Source organism: Rhincodon typus, chromosome 10, assembly GCF_021869965.1.
Source record: "Rhincodon typus isolate 14 chromosome 10, sRhiTyp1.1, whole genome shotgun sequence".
Lineage (NCBI taxonomy): Eukaryota > Metazoa > Chordata > Chondrichthyes > Orectolobiformes > Rhincodontidae > Rhincodon > Rhincodon typus.
The window spans coordinates 52,593,891-52,610,041 of NC_063341.1; the positions used below are offsets into that span (position 1 = coordinate 52,593,891).

The 16,151-nt window shown below is 40.3% G+C and overlaps 1 protein-coding gene across 1 annotated transcript in view; it reads right to left on the reverse strand.

Moving 5' to 3' along the window:
* Positions 1-212: 212 nt before the first annotated feature.
* Positions 213-16,151, reverse strand: part of urod (uroporphyrinogen decarboxylase) — a 43,756-nt gene continuing 27,817 nt past the window's right edge. Inside the window, exons 8-10 of the mRNA XM_020529071.2 lie at positions 9,073-9,173; positions 620-686; positions 213-526 (exon numbers count right to left, since the gene is read on the reverse strand). Of these exons, the coding sequence (XP_020384660.1) occupies positions 362-526; positions 620-686; positions 9,073-9,173 (333 nt within the window). The 3' untranslated portion in view covers positions 213-361. The remainder of the gene's footprint in view (positions 527-619; positions 687-9,072; positions 9,174-16,151) is intronic.

The following is a 16,151-nucleotide window of genomic DNA, read 5'->3' on the forward strand; positions in this document are numbered from 1 at the left end:
GGTAGTCCTACTTCTAAGCCAGGAGGCCTGTGTTGAAGTCCCACCTGCTCTAGAGGTGTGTAAGAACATCCCTGAACAGGTCAATTTAAAAAAAAACAATGGTGTGACCTACATAGATAGATCAAACTGGCTACTTTTCTGCTACAGTTGTATTCATGCCCTGGTAACTCCAGAGAGTAACTGCGGTCTTTCCCGAACCAAAATGACACAGGTTCAGTTGAAATAAAATCTTTATTTCATATAAAACATATTCTTCTATTGATTATCAGTGCAACTCTTCTAGTTCAACACATTGTTCCTGGAAGTTGGTGTGTATCTTAGTTGAATCCTTTCTACAGAATGGTATACAGCACTGACAGTACTATTTGTTCTTGCATTTCTGTCGTGAGTGTGTATGGACAGCATCCACAAATGTAGCCACATGTTCAGGATCCATATCAGGATACATGCCATGCCCCAGATTTGCAATGTAGCGCTGTGTACCAAATTCATCAATCATCTTCTTCACTGTTTCGCTTATTTTATCCTAAGTTTAAAAATAAGGCAAAATAATTACATTCAAAATTCACCTTCAATTGTAACTTAAATGCAGAACTTTTTTGCTTCTACTGCTAATTACCTTAGATGCATAGAGTGCACAAGGATCCATGTTACCTTGAAGGGTTACTTTCTTTCCTGTTCTTTCACTGCAGGAGAAGGAACAAGTCCAAACATTAACAAATTTCCATCCATTTCTCCTTCAGGCTAAACATTTGGTAGTAGGGAAAACAATTTCAAAGACATTCACAACGATAGCACTTTAGGAAGGTCAATCTACAAGCATTGGTGATTTGAGCAAGATGTGTTCTTTTGGATAAAGGGGATAAAATAAGTTAATGTTCATTCATAGGATGTTGGAATCGCTACCAATGCTGGGACTTGTCACCCCTCCCTGGCTGCTCCCTTTTTGAAGTCTCAGTGGCTTGCTAGTTCTTTTCAGAAAGCAGTTAAGAGTTGACCACATTGCTGTGGGGTTTGAAGTTACACATATCCCAAATCAGGTAAAGATAGCAGCAGATTTTCTTCTCTGAACAAGACTAGTAAATTGGCAACAATTCAGTGCTTGTAAAATGGCCACTATTACTGATATCAGTTATTGTTAAATTCCAGATTTATTTCCTTCATTGACTTTAAATTTTGAGCTGCTTTGTAGGCACGGTGGCTCAGTGGCTAGCACTGCTGCCTCACAGCACCAGGAACCCAGGTTTAATTTCACCCTTGGACGACTGAGACTCACAAGAGACTTTGGAGTACAGGTTCATGGTTCCTTGAAAGTAGAGTGGCAGGTAGATAGGACAGTGAAGATGGTGTTTGGTATGCTTGCCGTTATTGGTCAGTGCATTTCATATAGGAGTTGTTAGGTCATGTTGCGGCTGTACAGGACATTGGTTTGGCCACTTTTGGAGTATTGCGTGCAATTCTAGTCTCCCTCCTATCAGAAGGATGTTGTGAAACTAGAAAGGGTTCAGAAAAGATTTATGAGGTGTTGGAGGGTTTGAGCTATAGGGAGATGCTAAATAGGCTGGGACTATTTTTCCTGGACTGTTGGAGGCTGAAGGGTGACCTTATTAGAGGTTGATAAATTCATGAGGGACATGGATAGAGTAAACAGGCAAGGTCTTTTTCCTGGGCTATGAGAGTCCTAAAATAGAGGGCATAGGTTTAAAGTGAAAGGGGAAATATTTAAAAGGGACCTAAGGGCCAATTTTTTATGCAGAGGGTGGTGCGTGTATGGAATGAGCTGCCAGAGGAAGTGGAGGAGGCTGGTACAATTACAACATTTAAAAAATCATCTGGATGGGTATATGAATAGGAAGGGTTTAGAGGGATATGGGCCAAATGCTGGCAAATGGGACTAGATTTATATAGGCTATCTGATTGGCATGGACAAGTTGGAGCGAAGGGTCTGTTTCCATGCTGTATATCGCTGACTGTCTGTGTGGAGTTTGCACATTCTCTCCGTGGCTGCATAGGTTTCTTCCGGTGCTGTGGTTTCCTCCCATAGTCCAAAGATGTGCAGGTTAAGCGGACTGGCTATGCTAAGTTGCCGATTGTGTCCAGGGATGTGCAGGCAAAATGGATTAGCCGTGGGAAATGCAGGGTTATGGGAATAGGGTAGGGAGGTTGGGTTTGAGTGGGATGCTGTTGGGAGGGTCAGTGTGGACTTTGATGGGCCGAATGGCCTGCTTCCACACTGTAGGGATTCTATGATGGCAATACATGAACTTATATCCCCATATCATTAGTTCAGGGCAAAGAATTACTCATTCAGCAATAGAATCACTATGTTACCACTGATGAAATAATAAAGTTGGGATCTGGAACTGCTCTCCAAGAACCTGGCGGCTCACAGCTACTCCAAGATACAATGGAACATATCTCGTTCTGACTGGCTGCTTAATATATTTTATAAAATAAAACAATGAAAACTGCTTTGGTTTTGGACCAACCCTTTAAGTAAAGATGTAAATTTATTTTGATTTCTCTACTAGAGGAATTTGGAGACCTCAATTCTGCCTACCCCAGAAGCTACATCTAGATTTGGTCAGATAGTAAGAGGTGGACAGGAGATAAATGGGTGGTGCAGGATCCTATTTTCTATGTTTTTAAGTTTCAATGAAGCAAAAGAAGAAGTTATATTTTACGGATGCAATAAGGTGTGCATAAAACAGTGGCTGATTCTAGGACGGCACGGTGGCTCAGTGGTTAGCACTGCTGTCTCACAGCAGCAGGGACCCAGGTTTAATTTCACCCTCAGGTGATTTCTATGTGGTGTTTGCACATTCTCCGTGTTTGCATGGGTTTCTTCCCAGTACAAAGATGTGCAGGTTAGTTGGATTGGTCATGCTAAATTGCCCATAGTGTCCAATGATATGCAGGCTAGGTGAATTAGCGATGGGAAATGCAGGGTTACAAGGATGGAGTGGGTCTAGGTGGGATGCTTTTCAGAGGGTTGGTGTGGACTTGATGGACCAAGTGGCCTGCTTCCACACTGTAGAGATTCTATGATTCTAAAGTATTGGCATAGGTGAAGAGACTGTAATGAGGCATGAGATGGCTGATCGTACCCATAATTTGGCAATATATTTATTCCCAATTGTGGTGGTGAATTTGCCTACAAAAAAAATTGCATTATAAAAGACTGATATGATGCATATTGTTATTCAGAGGTCTTTTACTGCTGATTTTGTTCAGCATTACTAAGTTTACTGCGTTTACAGCTCAGTTCTGAAATTGGCATGGACTGTGTGTGGTAAGCAAGATTATCACCTCAACCACACATAAATATCACGTCAGGAAGTCAAAGGAAACTGCTTCCTCAAAATAAACTGTGCGGCTTATTGGTTACTATGAAAAATATTTTTTGGAAGACATTTTAACGACTTGTGCTCTGAATTCAGTCTTTGTTTTCCACAATCAACTCTTGCTTTGGCATTCTGTTTCTATAGAATTATAGAATTTTTAAAAGAGATTCTTGTATGGGACATAGGTATTGCTGGCAGGGCTGTGTTTGTTGCCCATCCCTAGTTGCCCTTGAACTGATTGAAATGGCCCTTAGAGCCAGAGGGCGGTTAAGAGTCAACTACATTGCTGTGGATCTGGAGTTACACGTAGGCCAGAGCAGGTTAACACAGCAGACTTCTTTCCCTCAAGGACATTTGTGAGCCAAATGTGCTTTTCTTCTTGACAAGGGTTACATGTTCACTATTGGACTAGCTTTTAAATTCCAATTTTTTTTAAAAATTGAGCTCAAAATTCCCTATCTGCCACATTGGGATTCCAATCCATGGTCTCCAGAACATTAACCTGGATCTCTGGAGTTCAATGATATTACCACTACATTAGTGCCTTCCTTACCTTTACTAGTTTAAGCCTGAAATGGCTCAGCAATATGGAGTTAAGCACTATTTCCCCAAGTTGACAGGGTGGGCATTCCATGTTGAATATCCCAGTGCTCTCTTCACCAGCATCTACATAGCGGGGCTTAAGGAAAACTCTACTGTCCTATCCTAATCTGTACGACGGTCCATCCATACATCAACCCTGTAACAATCTTGCTGGGAGCTATCATATGCCAGCAAAATTTAAAAGTATCACCCTTACCTTGGAATCCATCTACAACTACAATCTCCACTCTCCCCAGCCTCAATATCTAACTTCCTGCTCGGTTTCCAATTCTTAAATCATTCATAATATTCATCCATTCAATCTTCGCTGCCCACTTCCTATCTGAGGCCACGTCTGTCCATCACACCTTCCCAAATTAATCTACAGTGGCACATTTTACAATGATCTCTTCTGCTTCCTCACCCATCTCTTTTCCTGTCAATCCTCCAACATTCCACCCCTCTATCGTTAGCCCCCTCTCTCTGAATTTCCCAATCCTGATTGTCCAGCTCACTGTTCCCCATGTCCTGGTTTAACATCCCAAACATATTTAAGTTCCTTGTTGAGTAAATTGGTTAAAAAAGGACTGAAGCTGATCACAAATCCACTCGAAGAGAACGTGCCTCCTGCCACTTGCCGTTCATCACCAGAGCCCGCAGGAGAGGGAACCAGCAAAAAGGATGGATCAGCAAGAGGGTGGGTTAGGAAGCTGCAGAAGTCATAAATTGGACAGATAGGAGGGTTGGTTTTGGAATGACAGAGGCTGCAGTTCAGAAAGTCAAAGAGAGAAATTGTTTGCAGGAAGCAGAAGGGGCAGCGAGCAGGTTCTGTCCTATTCATTCATGCTATGTAGGCCTCACTGGCTAAGTCAGCAGTTATTATGCATCTCTAACTACCCAGAGGGCAGTTACGCGTCAACCACATTGCTGTAGGTCTGGAATCACAAACTGCCATCCTTACGGTCTGACTTCCTTCCCTGAAGGGCATTTGTGAACCAGATGGGTTTTTCCAACAATTGATGGCCGTTTCATTGTCATCATTAGACTCTTAATTACAGATATTTATTCAATTCAAATTCCAACATATACTGTGGCAGGATTAGACCTGGGTCTCCAGCACATTACTGGGGTGTCTGGATCGATAGTCTAGTGATAACACCACTAGCCCAATCCCTCCCCAAAGTGTGGGAGGTCCAGGCCATAGGATCAGTGGTGAGTAACATTGGCAGTGATTGTATGGCAAGTAGACGGTTATAATACTTCTTTCATATTTGAGCTATTTTAGTAGGAACTTAGTAACGTGAAGTATTTCAACTTACAGGTTATAATGTTATAATTCTTTTTCAGAGGAGGAAAGTCCTACAGAACCTAAGTGCAGGTTTTACACTGGTTTTAATGGGAAAATGTGATTTGAAACTGGTTCAGTTCAAGTTGTGATTTTCAGAAACACAATTTCAACTCTAAGTGAGATTTACTGTCATTTCAGAGTTTTGCAGAATGGATGCATCATGTAAACAGTGATTAATTTCAGATCCTGTTGCTTCCTTCAAATGTTTACAGTTAAAGATTAAATTTGCTTTAAAAATCATATGGAGCTTTGGATGTTCAAAGAAAAACAGGCACAAGCTGTTGATTTTGTACTTCGACATTACTACAGGTCTCATTTTTGTGAATCATTCCTAACGTTCACCTCTCCTTCCCAGCTACGACCCAGCCCACCACACACCACATTTCCTGAATCTGCTCCATAAAAAAAAACAACAGCTGTACAGGACGGCAGTTTTACAGGTGCACACACCTTCACAATACTGCATTTGGCAGCAGTTGTGTTTATTTAGAAAACTTCTCAATTCGCTTGGTAATGGCTCCCAGAAATGTTGAGAGGCCATTAAGTAACCAAACAGTGACACATATTTACAGTTGTGCCTCACTGTCTAATTATACAGCTGGGAACTACGATCACAGTCTAAATATGATCTTCAAAAGGCAAGCAAGAAGGGCAGAGAACCAATCAGACTCAAAAAACACAAATCAGAATGTGAAGTGAATCATACAGGATGCTCAAGCAGCACAGCTTGATGCAATGCACCTTTAAATCCCCACTTCTTGCTCATCCGGAAATTGTTGCTTTCTGTGAAGAGCGATATTTCATTGTAACAACCAATAATTTGCAGGAGGGGCCTAGCATTATAGTTGGAAAACTGCAAAATGCAGCTTGGATTTAAATCCAACCCATAATAACACAATGAAATGCTCTTTCATTGCAGAAGTACAAGCAAAAGAGGTTTGAGCAGGCAGAAGCAAGTTCCTAGTATGCACAACAAAACTAAACTACAATTCATTACAAGGTGGCTTTAGTTAGCTTTTCAGAGACAGTCCACAAGAATTATTTGTTCAGAAACAGAAACTTTCAGTAGCACAGTATGGAGATGCCCTTTGAAGGTTCCAGTTAAGGGGAACAAGACAGACTGACTTGCATTTTCATTGTTTCTTTCATGTATTGGACATTGCAAAAGGCTTCAAAGCCAATGAATTACTATTTGAAGTGCAGGCCAAAAATCAACAGTAACAATTTGCACGTTTAACATTGAAAACTTGTCTGAAGGCCCTATTATTTTGTAGGAAAACATGTCTGTTTGCATGCAATTAGATCACAGAGACAAGATGAACCACGAGTATTTAAGGTTGATGCATGTGGATAAATGTTGGCCAGAACAGCTCCACTGCACTTTGAAATTTTTACACAAGTTTTGATCTCTGCACCTTTACCTCCAACTCCACAATCAATTGCATATCCACCATCAGGATCTCCCAGATTCCACCCAACTCCATTCCAACTTTGTGGCTGCTGGCTCAGAGCACAACTTCCGTCATCAAATTCCACATCATCACCGACTCTTCTCTCACTCTGCATCAGCTTTTCCTGTGAAATGTCTTGAGACGTCTGCTTTAAAGCTGTTACAAAGTACAAGCTGCTTTTTGAATCTACTGCTAATTGCTGCTACTAGTGCTGTCAGACTTCCTGCAGAGCCACTACTTCACATGCTAAAGGAGGTGGGAGCTTCACAACCTCATGGGAAAGGATTAATATATGGTCAGTGATCATGAACAGCATGTTGTACTTTTGAAACAGGGATGCAACAATGTTTCATGCATTCTAATAATTCCAGGTAGTAATTAAGTGACCTAATTGAGTGTTTCATATTTCAGCGGATCCCACTTGTAATTGCATTTGATAATTTCATCCCTCTTCCTCATGCAGGAATAAATAAGGAATTTTGCTCATTGGGTTTTCTTCTAAATAGTCTATATGGTTTCAATTTTACCATGAGGGAAAAAGGTTGGCTCTGCTTCATGGAATGGCTGTCTCCATGCTGCCTTTTATATTAGGGGCTAATGATTATTGCCAATGAAGGATGTAATCAGAATTGATTTGCAACCGATAAATGGACATGTATGTTTTAACTTCCACGTTAATGGTTATTTGACTGGCTAATGCCTGTTCTCAAAATTCAAGTCCAGAATGGGTTAAAATGTTGAATAAATATTTCAGCGTTTCCTACACAGATGTCTTATCTCATCATTATTGTTTTCTGAACACAAAGCACTTATCTAACAAAAGCAGAAAGAGTCCATTCTGTTGTAATTCAAGTTTTTTTCCCCCCAAAATATATACAGGGCCTATCACTCAAAAGGACCCCTTGATGTTCACTAGTCTTTAGTATTCTTGTTGAATGCAGTAATTAAAATATTTACTATGCTTCAACAACAAAGCTATTTCAACAAAGCCCCTTTATTCTCTATTTTTATCCTGTTTAATCTTTTATTTTCTCCCACATTTTTCAATTCCTCTTCATACTTAATAAGAACATAAGAACTAGGAGCAGGAGTAGGCCATCTGGCCCCTCAAGCCTGCCCCGCCATTTAATAAGATCTTGGCTGATCTTTTTGAGACTCAGCTCCACTTACCCACCCACTCACCATAACCCTTAATTCCTTTACTATTCAAAAATTTATCTAGCCTTGCCTTAAAAGCATTCAGTGAGGTAGCTTCAACCGCTTCACTGGGCAGGGAATTCCACAGATTCACAACCCTTTGGGTGAAGAAGTTCCTCCTGACCTCAGTCCTACATCTGTTTCCCTTTATTTTGAGGCGATGCCCTCTAGTCCTAGTTTCACCTGCTAGCGGAAACAACCTCACTGCCTCCACCTTATCTATTCCCTTCATAATCTTATATGTTTCTATAAGATCTCCCCTCATTCCTCCTCATTCTTACTCCCCTGAGCCATTTTTGTACAGAATTTAGGATGGTGCCTGCACTCCAGGCCTCGGATAATGATAATCTGGACTAGGAAGTATATGAGGTTGGTTTATTGGTGATTCCTCCTTCTCTCTTGTATAAACAAATGAAGGGCAAACAATCCTGTGGGTGAGGTGAGCATTTGGTGGGTGGGGTGGCAGGGAAAGGAGAATTGGAAGCTTCCAAAATTAACTTTAACAAAAAGAGAAATGGGCTAAGTAAGGAACTTGGAACAGGGTGGAGAATGTGATGAAGAATAGAAAGAGGGGGGCATATTTAACCATCTCTTCTTCCTATTTCATTCAAGCCTTACTTCACAATGCACCTGCCTGTAGGAAAAGTCTCTGCTCAGTAATTTACAGCTGAATATTGAAAGTTTAAAATGCCTAACCTTTGGCCTTCCATTCATTACATATTTCTGCAGCCACAGATTTGCTCAAGCATGCCTTTGATGCCAATGTAACCATTACTCTCCAGTATCTAAGCCCTTCACCCTCAGCTTTGATTTCTACTGTACTTCTACAGACACTGAGCATAGCTAATACACAACTCCAATCATTGTCCGCTGTGGCTGGGCAACATTACAGTTATGAGGCTCCATCTTTCGGTAGTGTGAGCAGTTATAAGCGCAACTGTGTCACAAACCAGTAATACCCAGTCAGGAACGATGCAACATGTGGAATAAATTTATGCAGAACATTCATTCTTGCATTTCTTCAGTGGGAAGGTGACTGTAAAATAGTACTGTCGTGCTCAATAAGTTTATTTTAAATCATCATTATTTGCACGCTCTGGGTTAACGATAGCTTGTCAGATAAATTATGGTTAAATAATGCTGAGCATACCGTGCAACTCTAGGCTGAATGGTCCAGTCCAACCCCACCACGTCATATCCAGACTGTGAAATATCTTCTAAGGCATAATGGGCATCTTTTGCAAAAATAATCTGGGAGATAAAACACATTGAAATAGGTTATTTGGAGAATAAGCAAACTTCATGTTCAGATAACTATAAAGCAGAAGCAAAACACCGCAGATGGTGGAAATACTCAGAAGATCTGGTAGCATATGTGGAGATAGAGATAGAATAATGTTTCAGGTTGTTCACCTTTCAGAACTTGGAAAAGTTAGTGGTGTTATAGGTTTTTAAGCAATGAAAGCAAGAGGATGGGGAAAAAGAACAAAGAGGAATATCTAGTCTAGGCTGGGATGGAAGGCAAAAGAGATTCAATGACGCTAGGGGGTTCCTGGTGCAAAACTAAAGAGGGTGGTGAAGGGATAAGTGAAAAAATGAAAGAGGAGTATTGAGGAGTTGCAAAAGGCAGAACCATGAAAACATCTGCCATCAAAAAAGCAAAACAGGAGAAAACCCAAAACTTGTGAAAAAGAAAGGAAACTAAATGAGGCAGAGGTAAAGACCTGATATTTAATTCTGGCACCACATCTCAACAACTAAATACTGGGCTTGGAAGGGATACAGCATGGTTCACCAAAATTAAACCATAGAGTAAAATATAGTGGGACATGATGCCCAAGCTTGATTTGTATTGCCTCGACGTTCAAAGTTGATCCACTATCCAATGGAGGTAGAGGAAGCTCTCATCCCATCAGAAGAGAAAGCACAAATCTGAACAGTTCCTCCTTGGGTCCTCTGATCAGTCCATCTTTCAGATACAAAGGCTACACAAAGGCTACACAGTTGAGAATCGGTGTGGTGCAACTCACATATCCTCTGTTGTACCAGGTGTGCACGTACATGAGTCTTCAATAAGTGCACTCCAAAATTTTCCAATAGTTAAAAAGGGAACAAATGCAAACTCTCTGCAAAACTTGCCCAGAATTATATCACTTTTACAAATCCTTAAAGAACAATCTTTACAGCCTCAGTATAATCAGCACACTGTACGATCAAACTGATATCAGTTCCCAATCAGTGTAGAATCTTGATTTCTGGCCCGATTGGAGTGATAAAGATAGAAACATTTGTATTTCACGGAAACTAGCAGTGCATTGAGCAAATCTCCAGTGACACAGAAAGATGTATACAAGATCCCAATAAATCAGGGCTCTGGTCATTGCCCACCATCTCCCATCTATCCCAACAACTTGGGGAAAATTGCTGGCCTTTCATCCCTGAAAATGTTCTACTAAATTTTGGTTTATGAACTAAATTTTCCCTTCCATCAACTAAATCACTGACTCCACCTCAGCTCTCCCTATTGTGATTAATACCAACAGCTTTGTTTCCATTCAGTATACAACTAATAAAAAAAACCTTTTGACACTATTCATTGTGTACAGTTCTAAAATACACCACTGTACATACACAAGCCTTTAAATCCCAAAAGCAGCACTTTATGTGCAATTAGCTACATTCACTGCTTCATTATTTAGCACAGTAAGGAGAAATGGAGAAATGACAAAATTATCTCCGAAACATATTATCAAAATTTGTTAGTTCATGTGTGGCATTAGCAGAGATCAAGCAGCAGATTGACTATTTGCCACATTACAGGCTAACTAAACTAACCTACAATTTATGCAGTACCTTTAACATAGCTTTGTGAACATTGATTTGCCATTGAACAGGAGTTCAAGATGACTCCAGGGAGTTTTTGAAAATGAATAGATATGTAAATGGTCCTTTGTTTTTAAAGATGTATGGGAATGCTGTTATTCACTTTCTTAAATGCGAAAGGAATCTCAGTGCATGACTCCAAAACTCAATACAATAGTCAGTGTATTTTCACTGATTTCATGTGTAAAGTGCTTTGTGTTTCCTGTTGTGTCTGTTATTGGTGTTTGGGCTTTTAGTTTTTTCCCCTAGTTCCTGAATGATACTTATTGTGGGCCAAAGGAATGGAGTAATGCGTGTGAGGCTAGAATCAGGTGAATGGCAAGTGTGAGAGATAGGTAGGATGGTGGTTAGAGATAATACTGTATTCCTTCTGGCTTTGTTTTTGTCATTTCTCTCATGTCATTGATGACCTGGTTTGATAGGTAGTGCTGATAACAAGGAGCTTTCCATTTCTGTAGCACCTGAATGAGCAGAAACTCAATACAGCCCAAGTACCTCTACGTGTGGAACTTTGTCCCGTCTTTTGATCTTCAAAATGGCATAAAGTAGGCTGATGCCTACAAAACAAGCGACAGTCAGAGGACATGGTACAAGAGAAGACACTAGTAACTCTACCTACACCAAAAATATACCAGAAATGACAACCAGACTCCTTTGACTGCATAGGATCATGATTGTGCACAAACCGACATCAACACTGCGTGAAATGCTTTCAAAGACTAAAGACCCCATACCGACAGTAAACAGGACTAATGTGATATACAGAATCCCATGCAACGAATGCGATAAAAATTACATTGGACAAAACAGGGAGGAAACTGACGACCAGGATACATGAACACCAGCTGGCAGTAAAAAGACACGACCAATATTCATGTGTCTTGATACACATAAGGACGGCCATCAGTTCAATTTGGACAAGCGAACAACAGATGTTCAAGGGAATTTTTGGAGGCCTGGTTCTCAACACGGGACTCCATTAACAAACACATAGAAACAGACCTCGTGTATAGACTGCTGCTGAAAAACAGAACTGGAAGTGACAAGACCCATCACACCAGAGGATCATATAAATTTAAAATGGGGCAGAACACCAACGCTTCGATTAGGGGTCACACTGATGATGTTGCCTAGAATGGTAACAAAACGTATGCACACCACAGAACAACCGGCTCAGCGAGCAAACGGACAACTGCAATGTACCACAGATGGGACTAATCCAGCCTATGGATAAGACACTTTAGCCAGTAAACAGTCATGAAGGGCACATACAGATACATATACACAGAATGAAAAAAAACTAAATCAAACTCTTCAGAGCAAATAATTTTAGATTGTGGAGCCTTTTATAGAACAATCCAATTTCCCTTTAAACATTCAACATGAATTAAACAGAATACTGTCCAGAATGTATGCACAAGTGAGTAATTCTAGCATTACAACTGAGGTATTGTATAGACACACAAACACCAATCCAAAGGAGGTCAACACAGAGATCACAGAACAGATTAGAGAGAACACGCAGATGTATTAAAATGTCTACTGGAATCAAAGCAGCCATACAGAATGTTATACACCAGGAGTGGAAAAGCAATCCTCAGACCAATCCCCAGCAATTGAATCAAAACTTGATATTGGGATTTAAGGTCCTCTATCAGATTTAAATTTAGAATAAAACAGATTGATTTATCTGAATTTGCGTAATTCAACATCTGCTGTGCATGACTGGAGTTCAAATTCAACCCAAACTGGCGATGAAATCTCTTCCGGCGTCCTGCCATAAGGATCCCGTGCGAAATGAGTTTGAACAGTTTCAATCTAGTTCTGGGTAGGCCTCTTAATTGGTAATCTCACACCTAGGCACTGACAAATGGGAATCCATCACTGTTGCTAGTGCTTTTGGAAATTAGAATTGAAACATATTTTCAGGGCAAAGCAAAGAGAACAGGATACTACCACTCCATTACCTGATCAGTGAGTTCTTAATGCTGTCAAGCACATGCCCACATGGAAAGTATTCAATTTCCTAAGATTAAACTCCCTGATTATGATCAGAAGCCTCATTAACTATTCCTGGAATGGTATTACAATGACAGTATTTATTCCCCATCCCTATTGTACTGAGAGCATCAAGAGTCAGGCAGAGTATGGGACTGGAATCTTATGCACAGGCCAGTCCAGATTGGAACTGTAAATATGGTTCTTAAAAAGGAAATGGAAACTTCTGTTACTGGTGAATTTTATTACAAAAGGAAATTACATTTGTGAAGTAATCTACAATTTTTGAATGTGATTCTTCTATCCGTACCTTTTAATAATTATTAGCTGCTGCTAAGATTCAAATTGCACACAAAAAAATTGGGGAGTGAGTATTCCTCAAGGGTTTCTGAAAACGCTGCAACTTTACAGAAGGAAGGTGATTCCACAAGGGACCAACAAATGCAGAAGTAGTGACACCAAAAGATAGTTATACGGTAACCATAACTACCCCAAGATGAGAGATCCTCACCTGCATGTGGACTGTATCTTGTCAGGCAGTCTGTAGTGCACATATGCATCAAGCACGTCTGCGTGCACACATCGGTGTGTGTACAGCAATGAGGAGACATCTTCATTGGCCGCACAAGACACAAGAAAGCAAGATAGCAGGGCTCTTCAAGGGGTTGAAGATGCCATCCATTTGGGTATTAGAGCTCCTCATATCAATTCTATACCTTACATTTAAATCAAAGGTTTCAGTAGCAAAAGTTCACACTCAGCTAATACTCAATTGATGTCCAATTTCTGAAATGTGTTATAGCTGTTTTGTAGCATTATTCCAAGCCTTTTCTGTGCAACATTCTTATAGTTCCAGCATCAACTCCACTGAGAGAAACTCACATGTTAGTGCATCAGAAGAAAACAAGAAAAGAAGTATCTTTTCAGCATAGTGTTTACACAGTGCAGAACAAGAGTTCTGAAGATTGAGAAACAGAAAAGTTAAAATTAATTACGGTCAAAGCAAGCACGTAAAAGTTGCATTCTAGTCTCTTATCTCTCAAGTCAATATTCAGTTGGAAATCAAAATAATTAGAAACAATAAATTGAAATGCAAACAACTGTTGTATGGATTAATTAATCCTAGGAAACTTATTTTCCCATCAGAATGACAATACGTGTGCAATGTTGTTTCATAAAAACGGTAGTTAGGATACAAGGAATTAACCATTAACCCCTTATAAACTATAAACAAGCACAGATTTCTAATTAATGGTAATATTTTTATGTTTTGTTCAACCATTCCCATCAATTTTATGCATCTTATACATTGATCAAAGCTCCAGCAGCCAGAGGGAACTGGATTAATGTAAACAGAAATGGCCATGAATAAAGTGCCTCACCATCAACAGCATGTGCTATTTCAGTCCCTTACGGTGCAAAATGCAGCAAGCAGCATATGCTCTGATGGTTATAGCAACATTTACTAAGAAAACAAATAATTATTGGTTAATAAGTTCAGTAGTAGCACATTTTGAAAGATGATCTCTTTGCTGATCAGATGATCAGGCTGCATTGTGACAAATCTGGCCATGTGCTGACTCTAGAAATTCAATGTCTTTATAATCCGTAACCTGTATCTGACACTCTGTCCACCTAGCTCAGGTAGCATTGTGAACTAAAATTACTGTAAAATCTGGTGAGATTACAGTTAGTTTTGAAAAGATAAGACTTTTTAAATTCATAAGATGTGCGTGTTGTTGGCTGAGTCAACGTTTTTAGTCTATACCTAATGCCCTTGAGAAGAGCAAGTCTAATGCCACAGTGAATAGTTAAATATTGCTGGCAGTACCTTTTTATCATTAATGAGAAAACAAGACAAAATGCTGGCAGGACACCAAAGTTGAGAGGTAAGCAAAACAATCACCTGGAGAGTTAAGAGATTCAACTATTGACCCCTGTAAGGGAGGTGATGACATCTAGTGGTCATGTGAAGAAAGACAAAATACAATCTGCAAGACTCAAGACTGGGATGGAATGCTCAAGTCCAACGGTACAAGGAAACATACAGAGAAAATTACTCAAATTAATTGTAACACATTGTAACATAGAGCATAATACCTTATAAAATGAGCCTCATCTAAACAGAACTGCAGCACGGTGGCTCAGTGGTTAGCCCTGCTGCCTCACAGCGCCAGGGACCCAGGTTCCATTCCAACCTCAGGCAACTGTGTGGAGTTTGCACGTTGTCCCCGTGTCTGCATGGGTTTCCTCTGGGTGCTCCGGTTTCCTCCCACAGTCTAAAGATGCGCAAGGTAGGTGGATTGGCCATGCTAAATTGACCATAGTGTCCAGGGATATGTGGGTTAGGTGCATTAGCCATGGGAAACACAGGGTTAAAGTGATAGGATAGGGGGATGTTCTCCAGAGGATCAGTGTGGACTTATTGGGCCAAATGGCCTGTTTTCACTCTGTAGGGATTCTATGAAATACTTGAACAACAAGAGTACACAACAGACTTAAACTATAGCAGTGCTACCAGCATAGTTAAAGCCATTAACGAGCACTTTTGTTCAAATATAGCTACTGGGCAAAGGATTTGTGTTCACACTGAAGCGTCGCTGTAACAAAACATGTTTTGCAAAAAATTTTAAACCAGGTTTAAAAACAGAATCGGATAAACATAGAACATAGAACATTACAGCGCAGTACAGGCCCTTCGGCCCTCGATGTTGCGCCGACCTGTGAAACCAATCTGAAGCCCATCTAACCTAAACTATTCCATTATCATCCATATGTTTATCCAATGACCATTTAAATGCCCTTAAAGTTGGCGAGTCTACTACTTTTGCAGGCAGGGCATTGCACGCCCTTACTACTCTCTGAGTAAAGAACCTACCTCTGACATCTGTCCTATATCTATCACCCTTCAATTTAAACCTATGTCCCCTCGAGCTAGCCATCACCATTCCAAATGTCAACTTTCCTGCTCCTCTGATGCTGTCTGGCCTGATGTGTTTCTCCAGCTCCACACAGTGCTGAAATTAAGTAAAAGCAAGCTTTTACCAGCCCAGAGGACTAGAATGACGTTTTAGGCCCACCCCAGGAAGAACGGAGACAATGGAATGAACATGACTGAGTAATGCTGGTTATGGATCATTCTTTGAAATATTTTTGACAATGTGATTTCAATCATTAAGACTACCAAAGATACATGTTTAAAGATAGAAAATTTAAGGTCAAGTAATGCACCAAGAAGTGCAATGAATTGAAAGGTCAATAGATTCTTTAATGGCTGAGTCAGGTAGGAAAAGAAAACGGAAGTTGCTGAGGCAAAGGAAGTCATCTCACTGAATGTCTCCTACAGAT